This window comes from Pseudorca crassidens, chromosome 2 (genome assembly GCF_039906515.1).
Source record: "Pseudorca crassidens isolate mPseCra1 chromosome 2, mPseCra1.hap1, whole genome shotgun sequence".
Classification (NCBI taxonomy): Eukaryota; Metazoa; Chordata; class Mammalia; order Artiodactyla; family Delphinidae; genus Pseudorca; species Pseudorca crassidens.
The window spans coordinates 117,628,699-117,651,848 of record NC_090297.1 but is presented as its reverse complement, the minus strand read 5'-3'; the positions used below and the strand labels follow the sequence as shown (position 1 = coordinate 117,651,848).

The 23,150-nt window shown below is 37.0% G+C and overlaps 1 protein-coding gene across 6 annotated transcripts in view; it reads right to left on the bottom strand.

The window, feature by feature from the left end:
* Positions 1-4,957: 4,957 nt before the first annotated feature.
* Positions 4,958-23,150, bottom strand: part of UAP1 (UDP-N-acetylglucosamine pyrophosphorylase 1) — a 37,639-nt gene continuing 19,446 nt past the window's right edge. For 2 of the 6 annotated variants that reach the window (XM_067728470.1, XM_067728467.1), the window contains exons 5-12: positions 22,579-22,751; positions 17,481-17,674; positions 12,002-12,142; positions 11,024-11,212; positions 10,410-10,466; positions 9,856-9,906; positions 6,310-6,376; positions 4,958-5,531 (exon numbers count right to left, since the gene is read on the bottom strand). In XM_067728470.1, the coding sequence (XP_067584571.1) occupies positions 5,439-5,531; positions 6,310-6,376; positions 9,856-9,906; positions 10,410-10,466; positions 11,024-11,212; positions 12,002-12,142; positions 17,481-17,674; positions 22,579-22,751 (965 nt within the window). In that variant the 3' untranslated portion in view covers positions 4,958-5,438. The remainder of the gene's footprint in view (positions 5,532-6,309; positions 6,377-9,855; positions 9,907-10,409; positions 10,467-11,023; positions 11,213-12,001; positions 12,143-17,480; positions 17,675-22,578; positions 22,752-23,150) is intronic. The other 4 variants (XM_067728473.1, XM_067728472.1, XM_067728471.1 and 1 more) reach the window with 3 other exon arrangements.

Here is a 23,150-nt window from a genome sequence, read left to right as displayed (position 1 = left end):
TCCATATATATGTGTTAGCATATGGTATTTGTTTTTCTATTTCTGACTTACTTCACTCTGTATGACAGACTCTAGGTCCATCCACCTCACTACAAATAACTCAATTTTGTTTCTTTTTATGGCTGAGTAATATTCCATTGTATATATGTGCCACACCTTCTCTATCCATTCATCTGTCGATGGACACTTAGGTTGCTTCCATGTCCTGGCTATTGTAAATAGTGCTGCAGTGAACGTTTTGGTACGTGAGTCTTTTTGAATTATGGTTTTCCCAGGGTATATGCCCAGGAGTGGGATTGCTGGGTCATATGGTAGTTCTATTTGTAGTTTTTTAAGGAACCTCCATACTGTTCTCCATAGTGGCTATATCAATTTACATTCCCATCAATAGCATAAGAAGGTTCCCTTCTCTCCACACCCTCTCTAGCATTTATTGTTTGTAGATTTTTTGATGATGGCCATTCTGACCTGTGTGAGATGATACCTCATTGTAGTTTTGATTTGCATTTCTCTAATGTTCAGTGATGTTGAGCATCCTTTCATGTGTTTGCTGGCAATCTGTATATCTTCTTTGGAGAAATGTCTATTTAGGTCTTCTGCCCATTTTTGGATTGGGTTGTTTGTTTTTTTGATATTGAGCTGCATGAGCTGCTTGTATATTTTGGAGATTAATCCTTTGTCAGTTGCTTCGTTTGCAAATATTTTCTCCCATTCTGAGGGTTGTCTTTTCGTCTTGTTTATAGTTTCCTTTGCTGTGCAAAAGCTTTTAAGTTTCATTAGGTCACATTTTTTAGTTTTTGTTTTTATTTCCATTTCTCTAGGAGGTGGGTCAAAAAGGATCTTGCTGTGATTTATGCCATACAGTGTTCTATGTTTTCCTCTAAGAGATTGATAGTGTCTGGCCTTACATTTAGGTCTTTAATCCATTTGGAGTTCATTTTTGTGTAAGGAAGTGTTCTTTCATTCTTTTACATGTAGCTGTCCAGTTTTCCCAGCACCACTTATTGAAGAGGCTGTCTTTTCTCCATTGTATTCTCTTGCCTCCTTTATCAAAGATAAGGTGACCATAGGTGTGTGGGTCTATCTCTGGGCTTTCTATACTGTTCCACTGATCTATATTTCTATTTTTGTGCCAGTACCATATTGTCTTGATTACTGTAACTTTGTAGTTACAGTAATAGTCTGGAGTCAGGGAGCCTGATTCCTCCAGCTCAGTTTTTCTTCCTCAAGATTGCTTTGGCTATTTGGGGTCTTTTGTGTTTCCATACAAATTGTGAAATTTTTTGTTTAGTTCTGTGAAAAATGCAGTTGGTAGTTTGATAGGGATTGCATTGAATCTGTAGATTGCTTTGGGTATTATAGTCATTTTCACAGGCTCATTCTTCCAATCCAAGAACTTGGTAGATCTCTCCATCTGTTTGTATCATCTTTAATTTCTTTCATCAGTGTCTTATAGTTTTCTGTATACAGGTCTTTTGTCTCCTTAGGTAGGTTTATTCCTAGGTATTTTATTCTTTTTGTTGCAGTGGTAAATGGGAGTGTTTCCTTAATTTCTTTTTCAGATTTTTCATCATTAGTGTATAGGAATGCAAGAGAGTTCCCTTGGTATTTTAAAGAATAAAGCTATTTAGTTTCTGGCTCAACTATTCTTGCTCCAGGAAACTCTGTTTCTCCCCTCATTTATGTTCTCTTTTTGGTACCATCTCAGAACGTTTGATTAGCCACCCTGAATTCTCTTATGGCAGTGGTTCTCAAATTTGAGTATGCAACAAAATCACCTGGAGGGCTTGTTAGAACACAAATTTCTGGGCCCCACCCACAAATGTGTAATGTAGCAATTCTGATAATTTGCATTTCTAACAAGTTTCCAGGTGATACTGATGTTTCTGATCAGGAGACCACACTTAGAAAATCACTGTCACAGATTTTATTAACCCATAACTTGGGCATAACCTGGCAACTTCACACAGGTAAGTGACTCCTTCTTCCCAGAATAATAATCTCCCTTTAAAAATCCATTTCTGAATCACAATATACATTTGCATTTTAAGGCAATTAAAGTCAATAAGTCAGAGTAAACATTGAGTGCTTACTAGGGGCAAAACAGGGTTCTGATTACTAAAAACCTCACTGACTTTTCATTATACATATTAGAATTATTGACATACATTTTCTTGTTAGAACATAAACTTCTGACCCCAATTTGAGAAGGGAAATGAGGAGGTTCTTTGTTGAGTTCTGCCACACCAAACTCCAGGTCATAACGATGACCTTTAACTGTTACTGAACTTTTCATTCCTTACATTTTAGTACTAGATTATCTTCCCAATGTGTTAAGTGGGTTAATTTTATCTCTTTAAGCAGAATGCAAGCTTTGTAAGGAGACGACCCTATGTTACACTTTTTATCCCTTAGTAGTGCTGGACATGTGATAGGAACTCAACCTTTATTGGCTGACTCATTCATTCATCACTTCCCAACATGCTTTTCCTAAATCAGGGCTCCAAAGAGGATCATGAATTGCAAAAGCATCAGTCTCAGCCAGAGAAAGAACAGATTTCTAAGCCAACTGAATGACTTGTGTTTTAGTCACTCTCCTGGGTTATGCATGATTTTTCCTTGCCTCTTTTTTACCTGGATAACTGAGATCTTACTGTACCATGATGAATCATCAAGAAGAAATGCTGGAGAGAGATAGAGTTAGAAATGAAATTACATACTACCAGTGACAGCCCGAACTTCTAGGAATAGAAGGACTAGAAATTGAAAATGGAATTCTTTTTGTTCACCATCCTATAGATAACACTAATAATTCCTTTTTAGACATCAAAACTGGATCAATTTTGAGAAGCAAGAGAGAAACTGAGGAAAAAGAAATATTCAAATATCACACTCTATTGGGCTTATACGTTCATTTGTGGCTATCAGCAAAGTTATTAACACATAGCAAGGGTGATTTTGACCAAACTCAGTGATTATTAACTCTAACATAAATTCTACCATGCTGTTGCCAAGTGATTCTAATTCATATTTTGATAAACATTTTACCCAATTCTATATTTGCTGAATTAGAACAATAATTTGACAAGGACTCAAGAAGGTACATAATGCTATCACCTTATAATTTCATGGCTCAGAGGCTCTCCAACTCTTTGCCCTTAATATACCCAGTGTTCCCCAGCCATTCTTCCCCTATAAAACCACTACCACAACCCCATACTGCCAGTGCTCCCCTTCCCTGGCACTATTAGTATGATCTTAAATATAGGGAGACAGGAAATAGCAGATGAAAGTTCAGAAAAAAGGAAATGAAGCCTACCATTCAGATGCTAAAGACTCGGCAGTTCTGTACTCACAATCCATTTTGGAGATTGTTCTGATGAAGAACTCAAACCTCACACCCTTTTGAGAAATGGAACAGATAACAATAGCAAAATTGGGCTGTTATTGAAATAAAACAGAAAATATGCTAGACACAATATTTAAGCCTTAGCACACACATACAAAAATTTTAACTAGATATAAATATCATACAGTCTTCAAAAAAAAAAAGTGATCCTTAAACTTTGTACTTATAAAGAACAAAAGACCCACCCATGACATTCTATCATGTGACAACTTATCAATGGAAAATAAAATTTACTAAATATCATACAGTCTTCAAAAAAAAAAAAGTGATCCTTAAAACTTTGTACTTATAAAGAACAAAAGACCCACCCATGACATTCTATCATGTGACAACTTATTAATGGAAAATAAAATTTACTAATGTCTCCTTTAGACATAATTTTTAGAATTTTTCATTTATCCAGATGTCAATTTTTATGCTTTTGGTCAGTACTTAAAGGCTATATAAAATGCATTTATAAAACTCAACATTTTTATGCAAACTACATGTTAGACATAGAGAATCCTTACTAACAACCAATGATCTATGGCCCATATTTAAAGAACCACCTTTGTCCTTTTTTTTTTAAATATGGCATCTTTTTAAAAAAAATATTTATTTGTTTGGCTGCACTGGGTCTTAGCTGCAGCATACGGATCTTTAGTTGTGGCATGTGGGCTCTTTTAGTTGCGGCATAAGTACACTTATTTGCAGCACGCGTGTGGGATCTAGTTTCCTGATCAGGGATTGAACCCAGGCCCGCTGCACTGGGAGCGTGGAGTCTTAGCCACCAGACCACCAGGGAAGTCCAAAAACCACCTTTGTCTTTTTAATCCTCTAGCTGAAAACAACAGAACAAAACTGGAATAGTAGTGATTAACTCACCTGGGGAAATGCAGGAATTACATTCTTTTGAAATCCCAAGTGCCACTAAATATTTGGGCAAAAGAGGATAGCCAATGATATACAAGGTTTTTCAACCTTTACAGTATGGGTCAGATAATTCTTGTTTATAGGTGGTTGTCCTGTGCATTGCAGGATGGGTAGCAATATTCCTGGTCTCTATTCATTAGATGCCAGTACTACTATCCCACCCTCTCAGTTATGATAACAAAAAATGTCTCTAGGGCTTCCCTGGTGGCGCAGTGGTTGAGAGTCCGCCTGCCGATGCAGGGGACGCGGGTTCGTGCCCCGGTCCGGGAAGATCCCACATGCCGCGGAGCGGCTGGGCCCGTGAGTCATGGCCACTGAGCCTGCGCGTCCGGAGCCTGTGCTCCACAATGGGAGAGGCCACAACAGTGAGAGGCCCGCATACCGCAAAAAAAAAAAAAAAAATGTCTCTAGACATTGCCAAACGTCCCTTGGAGGAAGGCAAAACCATCTCTGGTTGAGGGCCACTATTATAAAGTGATAGGAGGATAAAGTTCAAAATTAGATATTCATAAAAAAAACTAGAAGATTGCAGTCACAGAGGTATCAATTTGATTTTTTGCATTATCTCAAAGTTTCTCCAAAGATTCACATTTTCCCAATGGAATAATTCCCTCAAGGTACAAATGACACTCCAGAGACAAGAAGAAAAGTTCATTTTATTGTCCAATCATTTTCTTAAAAAAATTTAATTTTTGATAAAATAAAACAAACTTTTAGTACCATAGAAACCTTTCAACATGTACAACGACATATTATTACTATGTACAACTTCAAAAACAAATGCTGCCAGCTCCAAGTAAAGTGATGTTGAACACCCTGACTACACATAAGCTGTAGGAAATTTCCTAGATGGCCAATGTTTTCCTTAGCTTGGAAAAAAAAGTATACAATTGAAAAATATAAATAAGACCTTCAATCAGTTGAGAATCATAAAAACACTTTCTGAAGTTCAGTCATCTGGATCTTGGGGAATATGTAGTAGTTACGAGAGTTCAACAATTAAAATGAAAGCCTGTGGATATTGAAAACTGAGTATTCCGGGAGAGGTCCTGTAGGTTCACAGTCAGTCTATCAAAAATAAAAGCTATTCTTATTGTGGTGGAACTTGGTATCTGGCTCATATACCATTCTTCACCAGCTCATGGACTCCATTCTCATCAATGATTAAAGGTGCGTGGAATTCTTTATCTGCCACATAACTTTCTAGTCCCTACAAGAAGGGTTGAAATGAAACACAGTTAGAAAATTGGTGGACACTAGTCATGTAATGCTGGACTTAATGGCTATATAATAATGATAAAGCATGAATGCCAAGTTGGGTTGAGATACAGAATTTACAAGTCAATAAAAAATCTGCTTAGTATACTTTTTAAACTGGGCTTAATGACCTATTTATGGAAGCATAAAACAAACAACAAAAAGAGGGAAAGTTATTCTGATTATAATAAAAGTTTTAAAGTTAATAAGATGATAATCATTCTTCCTTATAATCATCACTTAGTAGAGTTAACATTCTAATAAGCAAGGTGGCTGTTTCTGATGTTAGAAGTGAACAATCTGACAAGGATCTCCAGAAAAAAATATTACATATTAGAAAAAAGGGGTCCCTACATCCCCCAGTCTTAAAGGTGAAAGTACTAAGCATATGAACAAAACAGACCCACTGAAAGGAAAAATTACATCACACTAAAAAATGACAGATGATTTACCTAAAAAACAAGGCTTATTTTTTAAAAGCCCATTGCATTTCAATGTGTAGGTGAAATGAAGTAAACATTAAACATTCTGTTCATGGCAACTAATGGACAGATGCAAAGCCATAACAGGAACTCTCGAAGAGAAGGCTTCTCATTCTCAGGACGAGCTCCTCAGGGCAGGGCCACTGGAAAATGATGTTATCTTCTCTAAGGACAACTCTACTTCAACATAAAACAATATCACAATCCTACTTCTAAAAGAATAGGGAAAAAAGCAAAAAGCAAACTTACTTCTCCAGCATAGGAGATAAGAGGAGAGATTTCACATTGTATTGGTACATCATTGGCATCCTTCAAGCTAAGAAAAAAAATCAGACACGGTAAAGATTCTGCTTCCCATGTTACTTGCCAGAGCGAAGATACAGACCATAATTTCCCTCTGAGAAACCTGCAGATAACAAAATTCTCCTAAACAAATAGAGCAGGTCCTACCTTCATGATCACTTAATTCCCTGAGGAGTAAGTTAACATGAAATCATCATGGTCCAAAAGACACTATCTGGGGTAATCACCAGTAGCTCTTCAAAGTACTTCGCCAACATTGACACACTTAACCCCTAATGTACATATCATTTTTTATCATTTCCAAATTTTAAGTTCATAGACAAGGGACTAGTTACTGAGTACACACTGTGTTCCAGGCTCACTGCGAGGCATTTTGAATCCTTTGTATTTGATTTTAACCCCTGCCACAGCCTTGCATGTTAGTTGGTCAACTAATGTTGACCAACATTCTAAAGCTGCACTGTCCAAGACAGCGGCCACAAGCCACATATGGTTATTTAAACTTAGATTAATTAAAATTTTAAAAATTAATTAAAAATTTAGAATTCAGTCCCTCAGTCATAATAACCACACTTCAAGTGTTCTGTAGCCATAAATGGCTAATGACTACCAAATTGGATAGCACAGATACAGAACATTTCCTTCATTACAGAAAATTCCATTGGACTAAAGGGTCAGTTAAATTATTTCCCAGTACAGCCCAAATCTCCTAGATTAGCTGAGCTGATTTATTCAATGTTTCAAGGTGCTTCTCGGCTACTTTCACCAAGGTCCCTTTTTTAAGAGCTAAGGCAGAATGCACCCAAGTGAAGGCAAGGCCAAAGTCACCACTTGCTTCCTCTAGATCACGTTCTAACATTTACAGCCACCTGCGATCCTGAGTTTCTAAATTACGTAACACAAAAGTCAATAAACAGTGCTTTTAATATGCTTAAAGTCACTAACTTCACTAACTTTGGTGGAGTCAATAAAATCAGAGGGCTTCTGAGGTTAGCCACACCCAATCTTTCTGTCAACAGAACCATTTAGTGAGCCTTCAAGGCACTCTATACCCTACTCCAACTCACTTGTCCTGCTACTTCCCACTCAAACCAGCCCAGACACACGCACTTTAGATTATTCCAAGTCATTCTCAGCTATGGTCCCTTTAACTATCCAAATCACACCCACCCTCCAAGACATAACTCAAGCCCCAACCTTCCTTTGACCAATGCATTTCATAGTGATTGCTCTCATTCAGTTATTTATAAAAAAATAAATAAATTTATTAGACATGTGATAAGTCACTGCCTCCTAGGGTAATTATTATTTATACCACACATTTAACACATACTGCCTGATGATGTTACTTAACTTTTATGTATGTGCATCTTGAATCTCCCAGTAGGCTGTAAGAAATGACTTATTTCTCTTGTGTAAGCTACTTCAGCACCTGGGATACTAACAGTACTGAAGGTCTGTGTGCAGGCCTACAAACGCTTGCTGGCTGAATGAATAAACGAACTATGAGGGTAGACGGATGGCAGACTAATTCAGGTAAAAGATGAACTAAAAGATAGAGCACATATCTCTCCAGCCAGAGATGTAGATATGTATCAGATTCTATCAAAAGAGCTCAAGAGATCTGGTCCAGACCCTCTGGGGCAGCTTGGAGTCCTATAAAACCAAATGGGAAAATGAGGACCCATTCCATTGATAAGATGTATATAACCCAGCCCCACCTGAACCCCTAAAGGATTTGGTGTGCCGGGAACTGAAGGTGTTTTTGAACCGGAGGAACACATAGCCGACCTGAATATAACTTCCCTTCTAGTACCACAAAGATACCAAAAAAAACTAAGAAAGTTGGATGGCCGAGAGGAGAAAAGAGAGGAGCTCCCGTCACCAAATGTAAAATCTCAGGAGATAGGCAAATCAGCCCCCAACAGCCCTGTCCCCTAATTCTTTAGTCAAGCATCCTTCTGGTAGCTAACACTGTTGAGTAGGTATTCAGGTAAAAAATAAAAATAATGTCATTTTGTCAAAATTCAGCATCCTTGCTTCCATTCTTTCAGAATACCTCCAAGCTGTTTCTTCCCTCTTTTATAAAAAATACTTTCTTTCCATCTCTCATTTTTAAGTAATCTTTTCTACTCTATGAGGGCATCCTTTAATGCTAAGAATTTCAGCAGGACCTATTTCTAATTCCATGATCTCATTTGGGGCCAAACTTTGATTTCAGTTTAACTATTCAACAAATGGTTAAAATGAAGTAAATTGGGATGGGGGGGAGTGTGAAATAAAAGAACCCAAACAAGAACTAAATAATGTTTAAAACTTTTTGTATCTTAACTGAGATAGCTGGATGTTGTTTTCGGCTCTATAATTAAGAAGCTGTTTCACTTTACAGGTTAAAAGCTATGGTTCAATCAGAAGGAAATTTAGGGTCAAAAATTTATTTTTTTAATTGTAAAAGCAGGTTGCTTCCACATATTAAAGACGATGGATGGGACAGAAAATGACAAAGGGCACTGCATCCCAGCTGCCATGGCATGAGGGCAATAGTTAGCTATGGCTGCTATAAGAAACTAGCCAGCTCTGTTGAGTCCACTTCCTTGTCTCCAGGCCCACATCCCAGAAACAATGACACTCACAGGGACTTGTCTCTACAGGGCAAAGATGAGTGGCACAGGCAGGAAAAAACATACAGATGAAACTGACATCACTGCCACTCTATTTTTGAGAAAACCCCCATCTCCAGATCCTTGGCTATGTACACATTTCCCAAATTATCTTACAAACTTAAAATTCAGACTAAATCTTATTACTTTTAAAGTGTAACAAGAATACCAAGCTGACTCTTTAGCTATAAAGATAATGGCTTTTTCAAACTCTGTCAGTACCCAAACAAGAGAGGATACATGCTACTTCTAGCTAAAAATTATCAACCATTAAGACAAAAAGACACTTTCTTTAGAAGCAGGAAATAACTGACTAAAATTAACACAGAGAGACGAAAAATGGAGCTGTTACTATGAGAATAAATCAAAAGAACAGTTTTCTCCACGTTAAGAGCCATCAAATATGTCAGGAGCAGTTAGCCTTTATACTGACAGCATATATCCAATTTGATAAGACACATCTGCAGAATGTTATTTTTATCTAGCTTATGCTAAAAGGGGTAGGCTGGGATCCAAATTTGTTCTCCCTGGCCTGTAACCTGCTCTAGATTTTATCTTTTACTTGTTAACTTGTCACTACAGGCTCAAATACCTATGGTCAAATTCTTTAGAAAAGCATGCTCCCCATTTCCAGCATGCACTGAGATTCTGAGTTAGTGTCATCCAGCGAGATACCTGCCACCAAATAAGCAGTACCCCCACCAAAGCTTCAATCATCCACCCCCCCCCCCCAGACCACCAAAAGGCAGAGAGCACTAAACTACAATGCCAGTTAGTATGGAGGGAAGCACAGCCCCATCACCATGCACTGCAGGCAGGCTGGTATATTTACTTGTGATTGACATCAGCTGTGATGGTCTCTGACTTTCCATTTGTAGCACTGCTATGTAGGAACAAATAAGCATTAATGGGAAAGGAAACATACCAAACAATAAAAATGAAGTGGAACTGCAAAATATACTTGACCGAAAGGCATGTATTTATGGTAAACTATAAACTTGGCAAAGGAGATCTGAGGGGGTAAAAAAAACGAAAAACAAAAAACTCAATGGTCAAAGATGAAGCATGAGGACAATATGACATGGCACAGAGCAAGCCTGTTGACAAGACAGAGCCTGAAAGTAGCCTTGGACTGCGAGACAGTCTACTACTGCTCCTTCTTGTAAAAACACAGTTATGGACCAGTAAGTTCCAATGCCCAATGTTCTAACCTTTACCAAGGCATTCTAGCGCTTTTGAGCACACAAACAATCTTTTTATCCCTTAAGAATATAAATTATACGGCAGAATGTTTTTTACAAAAGTATAGAAACATCGAATGATTTAGAAAGGGGGAATTCTAGGTGCCAAAAGAGGTTTTATCAAAAAACATAAGACGTAACTTACTTTATCTCACATTTGAATAGCTCCAAGGATCTTCTTTTTTTTTTTAATTCTAAAATCCTAAAACGTTTCCAAAGTTTGAGTATCAGTGAATGTAAGTAGCGTGCACATCCCTTCCTGGCACCTCCCTCAGCAATCTGAAAGTGTCATGGTGAGAACTGAAGTGCGCCTATGTCTCACAGGCAGCCTGTGGGTGGCAGGTCTTTTGAGGGTTGGAGGGCAGGGGCTCGTAGAGAGCACTTAAGTGAGGCCACAGATATATGGGCAGCAAAAATCAATCCTCTTGCGCTGTGGCATAGTGGCCTCTGATGGACTTTAACCATGGGGCACACCAGAAGAATTACCTTCTGACCATCATTCAGTAGAAGTCAGTTCACTGACACAGTAGAGAGGCATCCAAAAAACCAAGAGTTTTAGAAGATTCCTCTTTAAGGGGAAGTAAAGCTATTGTTCTCTTTGTAACAGGCCAAGCCTTCATTACTTCACATCAGGATCTGCCCACATCAATACTTTGCTTTTTTTTAAGTTCTAGGAATACATCAGAGATAGAGGAAAAAGAAGTGCAAGAGGAGAAGCCCAGGAAGCATACACACAAAAGAGAAAAGGCATCAACCTACCGCGGAATTGCTGGGAGGCGAGAGCCATTTTCATCTATGAAGTGGCCCCTGGCATTGAGGACCCAGCAATGATGGAGGGACATCAAAGCATGCCTTGCAGTAGTGGGGTTGTCCTTCCCGTTCTGACTGTCTGCATTCTTCAGTGGGGAAAACTCATCTTCCCGTAATACTTCATACACCACAAACTTCCTAGAGTAGAACCATACAAACACTGCTTTATTATGAAATAAAACTGTGCACACAGCTTCTGACTCCTCTCTATATAGCTAAGCCTTTGGTCTTCAATTACAGTCTCTCTTAATCCAATTTCAAACGAATGCTGAAAGAAATAATGTTCATTCCTGGATGAAATAAAGTTGGAATTCCCTTCTCTCTGCAAAATGAAAAATTATTTCCAACCCCAACAATAAAATACTTCATCTTAAGTCAGATTAGAAATCTTAATACAAAAAGATCATATTAGTACCTATTCTGGAACAAAAAAACAGGCAAAAAGGGTGATTTAGAAACATATATAGGAAGATTACTCTTCTGCATTTTCATATTGGTCAAATTCTGAGACACAAATCTCAACATCAATGTGATCTTTAACAGAGAGCTATATAAGATAAAAACATGTTCACTGAAACATTTACTCAGATCAATAAGACATCCTAAACACAAAATGGGCCAATTCTCTATCTCAACCTTTTCTGTCTCTCAGCCAAAATAAGTGACTTTAACAATTTTGCAGGAGAGTCAGATAATAAACTAATTGAAATTTTTAAAAAAGTGCTCACAGGCAACTCAAACCATACTCTTGGATTGGTGGTTTCACACTAGAGGATGATAATGAGTCAAAACTATACACTCACAATCAAAATGCCATAACTGACATATATGCTGTCAACTGTTTTCTGAAAAGAGTGTTCTGCCTAGAAGAGTAAAGGGCAACGTTTCAAGACATACTTAATCTTACTGATGCGATTCGAAACATACTTTGCAAACTGGAAGATGTCAAAGACAAATTTTTCCATCTTTATTCCATTTGGTTTGTCTGGCTTAATTAACTGCCCCTGGGAATCCACATATGGAATCTTCTTTTGAGCCACATGGTGCTGCAACTGAGGTTCATAAATACTAAGTAGGAAAAGAAAAAAAAAAAAACGAAATCACTTTCCAAATTTAAAATGCCAGAGAATCTGATAATCATACTCAGGAGCAAACGCACCCACAATGAGTACTAAGATTTCAAAGGGAAAAGCATTTGTTAAATTTCAGTTCATGTTTAAATATTAAATGAATAGATTTCCCTATTCATTTCCTTAAATTAAAAAAAAAATCAAATCATGATCTCCAAAATAAAAAAATACACACACAGCTCTCCCATGAATTCCATGTCTTTTATAAAATGTTCCACTCTTCGTCCCAACTTTCCCAACTGAGATACCATCAAGTGTTAGATGGAAAGATGAGTATTTATAATTACTTTGGATGAATTAATAACACAGCTACAAAAAGCATAGTGGAATGGGAAATATTTTGGGACTGGAGTTGAAATTTTAAGGTAAACCTGAAAATGGAAATCAAAAGAAAGCTGGAGTAGCAATTTGCATATCAGACAAAACAGACTTTAAAGACTATTACAAAAGACAAAGAAGGACACTACATAATGATCAAGGGATCAATCCAAGAAGAAGATATAACAACGGTAAATATTTATGCACCCAACATAGGAGCACCTCAGTACATAAGGCAAATGCTAATAGCCATAAAAGGGGAAATCGACTGTAACACAATAATAGTAGTGGACTTTAACACCACAATTTCACCAACGGACAGATCATCCAAAATGAAAAAAAAATAAGGAAACACAAGCTTTAAATGACACACCGAACAAGATGGACATGACTGATATTTATACGACATTCCATCCAAAAACAACAGAATACACTTTCTTCTCAAGTGCTCATGGAACATTCTCCAGGATAGACCATATCTTGGTCACAAATCAAGCCTTGGTAAATTTAAGAAAACTGAAATCATATCAAGAATCTTTTCCAACAACAATGCTCTGAGACTAGATATCAATTACAGGAAAAAAACTGTAAAAAAGTACAAACACATGGAAGCTAAACAATACGCTACTAAATAACCAAGAGATCACTGAAGACATCAAAGACAAAATCAAAAAATACCTAGAAACAAATGACAATGAAAAGATAACAACCCAAAACCTATGGGATGCAGCAAAAGCAGTCCTAAGAGGGAAGTTTATAGCAATACAGTCCTACCTCAAGAAACAAGAAAAATCTCAAATAAACAACCTAACCCTATACCTAAAGCAATAGAAGAAGAAGAACAAAAAAACCCAAAGTTAACAGAAGGAAAGAAATCATAAAGATCAGACCAGAAATAAATGAAAAAGAAATGAAGGAAACAACAGCAAAGATCAATAAAACTAAAAAATGGTCCTTTGAGAAGATAAACAAAATTGATTAGCCAGACTCATCAAGAAAAAAGGGAGAAAACTAAAATCAACAGAATTAGAAATGAAAAAGGAAAATAACAACTGACACTGAAGAAACACAAAGGATCATGAGAGATTAATACAAGCAATTATATGCCTATAAAATAGACAACCTGGAAGAAATGGACAAATCCTAAGTAAAGCACACCTTCTGAGACTGAACCAGGAAGAAATAGAAAATATAAACAGACCAATCACAAGCACTGAAATTAAAACTGTGATTAAAAGTCTTCCAATTAACAAAAGCCCAGGACGAGATGGCTTCACAGGTGAATTCTACCAAACATTTAGAGAAGAGCTAACACCTACCCTTCTCAAACTCTTCCAGAATACAGCGGAGGGAGGAATACTCCCAAACTCATTCTATGAGGCCACCATCACCCTGATACCCAAACCAGAAACAGATATCACAAAAAAGGAAAACTACAGGCCAATATCACTGATGAACAAAGATGCAAAAATCCTCAACAAAATACCAGCAAACAGAATCCAACAGCACATTAAAAGGATCATACACCATGATCAAGTGGGGTTTATCCCAGGAATGCAAGGATTCTTCAATATACACAAATCAATCAATGTGATACACAATATTAACAAATTGAAGAACAAAAACCATATGATAATCTCAATAGATGCAGAAAAAACTTTGGCCAAAATTCAACACCCATTTATGATAAAAACTTTCCAGAAAGTAGGCACAGAGGTAACCTACCTCAACATAATAAAGGCCACATATGATAAACCCACAGCCAACATTGTTCTCAATGGTGAAGAACTGAAACCATTTCCTCTAAGATCAAGAACAAGACAAGGTTGCCCACTCTCACCACTATTATTCAACATAGTATTGGAAGTTTTTAGTATTTAGCCACAGCAATCAGAGAAGAAAAAGAAGTAAAAGGAATCCAAATCAGAAAAGAAGAAGTAAAACTGTCACTGTTTGCAGATGACATGATACTATACATAGAGAATCCTAAAGATGCTACCAAAAAGCTACTAGAGCTGGGCTTCCCTGGTGGCGCAGTGGTTGAGAGTCCGCCTGCCGATGCAGGGGACACGGGTTCGTGTCCCGGTCCAGGAAGATCCCACATGCCGCGGAGCGGCTGGGCCCGTGAGCCATGGCCGCTGAGCCTGCGAGTCCGGAGACTGTGCTCCGCAACGGGAGAGGCCACAACAGTGAGAGGCCCGCGTTCTGCAAAAAAAAAAAAAACTACTAGAGCTAATCAATGAATATGGTAGAGTAGCAGGATACAAAATTAATGCACAGAAATCTCTTGCATTCCTATACACTAATGATGAAAAATTAAGGAAACACTCCCATTCACCACTGCAAAAAAAAGAATAAAATACCTAGGAATAAACCTACCTAAGGAGACAAAAGACCTGTATACAGAAAACTATAAGACACTGATGAAAGAAATTAAAGATGACACAAACAGATGGAGAGATCTACCAAGTTCTTGGATTGGAAGAATGAGCCTGTGAAAATGACTATAATACCCAAAGCAATCTACAGATTCAATGCAATCCCTATCAAACTACCAACTGCATTTTTCACAGAACTAGAACAAAAAATTTCACAATTTGTATGGAAACACAAAAGACCCCGAATAGCCAAAGCAATCTTGAGAAAGAAAAATAGAGCTGGAGGAATCAGCCTCCTGGACTTCAGACTATACTACAAAGCTACAGTAATCAAGGCAGTATGGTACTGGCACAAAAATAGAAATATAGATCAGTGGAACAGTATAGAAAGCCCAGAGATAGACCCACACACCTATGGTCACCTTATCTTTGATAAAGGAGGCAAGAGAATACAATGGAGAAAAGACAGCCTCTTCAATAAGTGGTGCTGGGAAAACTGGACAGCTACATGTAAAAGAATGAAATTAGAACACTTCCTTACACAAAAATAAACTCCAAATGGATTAAAGACCTAAATGTAAGGCCAAATACTATAAAACTCTTACAGAAAAACATAGGCAGAACACTCTATGACATAAGTCACAGCAAGATCCTTTTTGACTCACCTCCTAGAGAAATGGAAATAAAAACAAACAAATGGGATCTAATGAAACTTAAAAGCAAAGGAAACTACAAACAAGATGAAAAGACAACCCTCAGAATGGGAGAAAATATTTGCAAATGAAGCAACTGACAAAGGATTAATCTCCAAAATATACAAGCAGCTCATGCAGCTCAATATCAGAAAACCAAACAACCCAATCCAAAAATGGGCAGAAGACCTAAATAGACATTCCTCCAAAACAGATAAACAGATTGCCAACAAACACATGAAAAAATGCTCAACATCACTAATCATTAGATAAATGCAAATCAAAACTACAATGAGGTATCACTTCACACAGGTCAGAATGGCCATCATCAAAAAATCTACAAACAATAAATGCTGGAGAGGGTGTGGGGAAAAGGGAACCCTCTTGCATTGTTGGTGGAATGTAAATTGATACAGCCATTATGGAGAACAGTAATGGAGGTTCCTTAAAAAACTAAAAATAGAACTACCATATGACCCAGCAATCCCACTACCGGCCATATACCCTAAGAAAACCATAATTCAAAAAGAGTCTTGTACCACAATGTTCATTGCAGCTCTATTTACAATAGCCCAGAGATGGAAACATCCTAAGTGCTCATCATCAGATGAATGGATAAAGAAGATGTGGCACATATATACAATGGAATGTTACTCAGCCATAAGAAGAAACGAAATTGAATTATTTGTAGTGAGGTGGATGGAGCTAGAGTCTGTCATACAGAGCGAATTGAGTCAGAAAGAGAAAAACAAATATCATATGCTAACACATATATATGGATTCTAAAAAAAAGGTTCTGATGAACCGAAGGGCAGGACAGGAATAAAGACAGAGACATACGGAATGGACTTGAGGACACGGGGAGGGTGAAGGGTAAGCTGGGACGAATGAGAGAGTGGCATGGACATATATACACTACCAAATGTAAAATAGACAGCTAGTGGGAAGCAGCTGCATAGCACAGGCAGATCAGCTCAGTGCTTTGTGACCACCTAGAGGGGTGGGATAAGGAGGGTGGAGGGAGACACAAAAGGGAGGGGAAATGGGGATATACATATGCACATAGCTGATTCACTTTGTTATACAGCAGAAACTAACACAACAGTGTAAAGCAATTATACTCCAGTAAAGATGTTAAAAAAAAAAAAAAAGAATAAAGCTGAGTAACTTTTTAAGAAGTAGTCATCTTAAACGTCTAAAAAGCAATCAAGTGAAGAATCAGATATTGAGAATGTCCTTCATTTAAAAATCTGGTGTGGGCTTCCCTGGTGGCGCAGTGGTTGAGAGTCTGCCTGCCAATGCAGGGGACGCGGGTTTGTGTCCCGGTCCGGGAGGATCCCACATGCCGCGGAGCGGCTGGGCCCATGAGCCATGGCTGCTGAGCCTGCGCATCCGGAGCCTGTGCTCCGCAATGGGAGAGGCCACAACAGTGAGAGGCCCGCATACCGCAAAAACAAACAAACAAACAAACAAAAAACAGATGTCTGCATCGACTTCCAGAAATTCTGGTTCAGTAGATGTAGGGTAGACATCTGTATTTTTTAAGGTTTCCAGCTGTGGTAGAGAGAGGGTATTCCCTTTCTTATTCTTTGCTTCTCCAGAACCTAGCACAGTTGGAGGGAGGGAAGTAAGAGAAGAAGAGGGAGAACTGCTTTGGACTCCAGTTAATGCACTGAGGAGAATGGACTACTACAAATTTGCACTCGATGATATATCGTACTGAAAACAACTACAATGTCAGGTAAACTTCCATTTGATAAAGATGCTCATCAGAAAGGAAGATGAATCATGTACGATATGGACTTGAAGTTTCTTCCTACTTCTCAAGTGACTTAGCTTCGGATTAACAATAAATAAAAATTTTTAAAAGCCCCCATCTTGCCCATACTTGACAACATCTCTCAGAAACGGTACAGTGAAGAAATGGTTGGCAATGTTCCCCGCATTGAACAGCAGTCGTCCATCTGAGCTTCGTTTTTGAGCCGTAGACAGAGAAATCTCACTATATTCCACCACCTGGTATACTCCATCCACTTGGCAAACCACTCCAACTGGTTCTGTAGGGTTCGTTTTCTCTACCACCTGCCCACCAAAGGAAGACAACAGTAGAGAAAGAAATTTAATCAGGCGCTGCATTGGAGATCTGTCATTTTCCAAGACCACATTTACAATTTTACTTACTTTATCTTTAAGGTATTAAGTCAAGAGGAATCTTTAAATAATCATCTATCTGAGAAGAGGTAAATTATCTCCCTCTTATTTATCATCTAACTAAACTATACAGTAGAAATTCCATCATACACATAGGGCCCAGAAGAAATCACACTGGACTGGGAATAACTAAATGAGGAGTCTATGTCCCCCCGAATATGTTTTTATTACTGAATTTATCCTTAACCACACTCAACTACTTTGAGAATAAATGAAACAAAATCTGAGATTCACAAAACAAGAGAAGTAAGGCATTTTGCCTCTCATTTTGCACAAATCAATATTTCATTTGAAAATGGTGTTTCTTTCATTTTCATTCATGAATATATATATAATATATATATTATAATATTATATATAATATATAATATATATTATATATTATATTTATATATATAATATATACATTATATATATAATATATATAATGTATATATTATATATAATATAATATATAATATATATTATATATAATATATATTATATATTATATATATAATATAATATATATATATAATATAACAGCAAATTCCTTATGTTTCAGGAACTTGGCTAGGAGGTAGGAGGGTTAGAGCAGGCAGGTCACAGGGTTCCACTCCAACTTCAATCAGAAAAGCCCACTCATATTTATGTTTTGCAGGCTAGGTTTTGTTTGAAGTAAGAGGTTCTATGCTTTTTTAAAAAGTCTGAAAACCAGTGATTTGATAATCTAGCAAAGACTCTAGGCTGATCAGGGAGCTGAGAGAAAAGTATTTGGTCAAAATCAGAGGGAAAACATAAGAGTATGCAATTTTAAAAAACCTCACAGGTGATTCTGATACCCCACTACCCTAAGCATATATCACTGACCTAAATTAAGTGTTTAGAATAAAATTATGAAACAACTGTATGCAATGCACTAATAGAAAACTCAAGCCTCAGATGAGATGAATATCCAGCAGAAGAATCAAACAATTAAAATATATGAAGATATTATTTTTGCCCTGTTTGATTAACAATTCAGCATATTCCAGAGTATTTTGAAAAATCTGTCCCCACTTTGAAAAGTCTATCCAAACCATACATGAAATTATATCAATAAAATTAAAGATTTTCTTCAGCAACTGATCTCTTAAAATAAATACGGCCAGTAGCAGTCCCTTCCAGACAACTAAAGCCACTATTGAGCACTTAGTTTACACAGCAATTAGAGATATAGGCACTGAGTGTAGCTCAGTGAGGCTGGGCTACTGGATACGTAGGCCTGCTGTGTAGTTTCACTGTTTGCTGCCCTGAAAGGAGTACAGTATTCAATGAAAAGAAACCTTCTACCACAGAAGTGGATTAAACTGGAGGGAAACATACAGCAAAATTATTTAAACCAATCACATGGACCTATTTGCAATTCTAGTCTATCATTTCACATTCTCTACAGTAGGTATCTCAGTAGACAGGGAATCTGGAATAGATTCCTCCCATTCCCATTAAAACACACACACACACACACACACACACACACGGTTTGTTTTCCAATCACTTCTATACAACCCTACTCCTAACCAGCCATGGAAAATAAAAATAAGCATATTTACACTTTACTTCCCAAGTGTTAATCTGCCAGTAAAAGGTTTACTTTTATAACAACTATGAACCTCCAAATACTATAAAAGTCCAGATTACAAAAGAAAGCATTTGTAAAGTACATGAAGTTGGAAGTCAGTTTATATTCTACAGAAAAGATTTACAGTATAAAATTAAGAGGTCTCTTGATTTCCTACAAGTTAAATCCTGAAAAGCTGAGTTCAAAGTAACACTTCAACCTCAAAGTTACTGCAACTGCCTTACAAAATTATCTTTTCTTTTTTAAACATTTTTTAAAGGAATTTTTTCTTTCTTTTTTAAATTTAATTTATGTATTTATTTATTTATTTTTGGCTACACTGGGTCTTCATTGCTGCACGTGGGCTTTCTCTAGTTGTGGTGAGCGGGGGCTACTCTTTGTTGCGGTATGTGGGCTTCTCATTGCGGTGGCTTCTCTTGCTGCAGAGCACAGGCCCTAGGCATGCAAGCTTCAGTAGTTGTGGCACGCGGGCTTCAGTATTTGTGGCTTGCAGGCTCTAGAGCGCAGGCTCAGTAGTTGTGGCACACAGGCTTAGTTGCTCCGCGGCATGTGGGATCTTCCCAGACCAGGGATCAAACCCATGTCCCCTGCACCAGCAGGTGGATTCTTAACCTCTGTGCCACCAGGGAAGCCCTAAAATTATCTCTAATTAACAATCATTCCTACTCTCTCAGCTATGAACTTTTGTAAACCACTCCACTAAGTCTTTTCTCAAGACTCTCACTCCATGAAAAATACTTAATTCACCAAGACAGGAGCCTATTGAAGAATTAAAAAAGAATTCCCTGCATAGAATTCTACTACACACTATGAATCACTCCCTAATTTAGGTGTTTTTAAAAATATACTTTAACATCTTGATTTTTTTAAATTAAAAGCGTGGGAGGACAGATTACATAAATGGTTTCTACTATTTCTAAAAGTTTTTAACATATACCAGTCTTGTAATATTTCGGTTCCATCTGAATATGTATTTATGCATTCATTGAGTGACTATTACATTATATGCCAGACACAGAACTAAGCAGGAAGATTGAGACAGGATTTGTCCTAGAGGACCCAGGGGAAATGGAGAAGAGAGAATGGTTATATTTACATCCCTGTGTGATTAATATACTCATAAAAGTTGGCACACCAATTCAACGTTTTTTGAGCTGCCAGCAAAAATATAATTAATCTAAAGAATTTGGCTTTATAAATGTGATATAATACTAAAACTAAGAGTTGGGAAACAGTTCTAATCCTGCCTCCGCTAATGTGATGAAGGACCTTGAGCATGGAACTTATTTAGTACTGGAACTCAGAGTGTCCATTTCTGAGATCAAAGGGGTTGACGAGATAGATGATCTCTGAGGTCCCTCCCAGGTTCAACATTCTCTAATCATTTAGAATTTAAATTGATTCTGAAGCTCAGAGCAGTAAAATTTTAAGTTTCCATTTTAGAAAGAAGAGTGACACCAAGTGGAACAAAGTCAGAAATACAGTTTTGTTTTGTTTTTTAAAGCTTAGTAGCTACGTAATTAAAATCCAATGCACTATTTCTATTACAGTTTAGTAGCTATTTACAATACAGCACAGATACTCATAGAGTACTGAAATGGATAGAGGTCTTCAATCAATGAACTAAACCAACCCTTTACTTTCAGAGTCAGGAGTCATCTTCTTAGGTCTACCAGCTTATTCTCTCAAAACTTGTACTAGTAAATTTAAGACTTCAGCTTCTGTGACTTTGCATTAGATTTGTAGATTAATTTGGAGAGAAATTACATCTTTATAATAGAAAATTTCCAACCAAGGATATGATATGTCTCTTATGGCAGCTCTTCTTTTTAAATTCATATATTTAAAATTTATATGTAGTTTAATTTGTTTTTGTCAGAAGCCTATACGGTTTTTGCTTCTGGGAAATAGGTCTTCCCTTCATGTTGATTATAAAATTATTCTAACACAACACTGTAAATCAACTAAACTCAAATAAAAAAATAAAAATAAATAAAATTATTCTAAACTTTCTTCTATCATCTTTATGGTTTTTTTACTTGGTAATGCCTTTGAAATTGATTTTGGTATGAGCTCTGAGGGTGACATCTTACTTTATTTTTATCCAGTTATCCCATTCATTTCCCCCCAATGAGTTGAAATGCCATCTTTACGTGAGTTTGTTTCTGACTGATCTGTTCCATTAACCTGTCATTCTATTCTGGTTTCAGTACTACACTCCTAGTTATTTTATTTACAACCCATTTTAATATCTGATAGATTGTCTTCAACCCTCTTCCTTCCTTATCATCATTTTTTTCAACATTTTCCTGGTCATCTTTACAATCTAAACTTTATTTATTTATTCTAAACTTTACAATCATTTTGTCACATGTCCCCAAAATAGTCTCACTAGGACTTTGATCAGGATTGTGTTATACTTTAATTCTGTGAGAAATGATACCTTTACAGATTTCCAGGAAAGTAATATTTACATTAATATTTTCAAATCTTCCAAAGTGTTATTAAGGTCTTTCATTTCATAAAGGCAAGTCTCTTATATTATCATCTATGCAACCAAAAAAAAAATGCTAAAAAGAACTATGCCAAGGACAGCTGTATTATATGGCATTACAAACCTCCCTCTGTCTCAATATCAGTATGTTTGTGGTCATTCATGCAGTTATTTAATCTCGTTAATTGTCCTTATCCCCTATCTGCATATTTCCATCTTATTCACAAGACTATCATGAGTTACCCTGTCAAATGCCTTACTGAAGTCTACATCTGCTATTTCTACCATATTTCCTTTACCTACTACTCCAGTAACTTTGTCATAGGAAGAAACTGGGTTAATCTGATCAAATACAACTTGATATTAATGAATCCAACAACTTGATATTAATAAGCCCATCCCAGGCCTAGTGGTGACCATTCACTTTCCCAGGTACTTACAAATCATCCTCGTATATTTTAAACTCTTACTTGTGATGGACTAAGCATACATCATTACGTCTAGAATCAAATGTTGCCAATTTAAGAAAAAAAGTGGGTGCGGGACAGTTTAGTTACTTTAGAAGATGAATGGTTCTAAAATATCCAAATCACCCTGATAAATCTAGTTTGACTCCTGGAATGTATATACTGACAAGAGAAAGACCACTTAAAGCCTCATTATAGTTGAGAAAGGCATTACCTTTGCTCCACAGTCTGCTCCTTTCTGAATGCAAAATCCAATGAACCGTGGGTCTGCCACTTTTACTAATATGTTGTCAACACAATAGACATGAATGCTCCAAATGCCTCTTTGCTCCATATCCTCCACAATGTTCTGGGCTGCAAGAGCCCGATAAAGACCACCATTCCCATCTGGGAAACACAACAGCCTGTTAGTAGCACACCAAAACTCAGTGTGACGGTAACCTAAAGATTGTTTAATGTTTCTCAACTGGGATGAAGAGCTCTGAAAACCAGTTTTACATTACAGGGCCAAGAAAACTGAATGTCCATAAGGAAGGATTCAGGTGTCAAAAAGTTATACTACGTGATTTTGAAGGTAATTTAGCGTAAGTATAATTACATTATTAATGTGGGGCTAGGCAACTCCAAAGAACATACTTTTCTTTTTAACTCAGCCCTTTTAACAATTTGGCCTATAATATATTGTGAAACATAAAATTCTTTAACAGGCAATTTTTTTTATAACATTTCAAGTTTTATTTGTATGATTCAAGTTAGCTCTGTATTTATAGCCCCAACACTGACAAT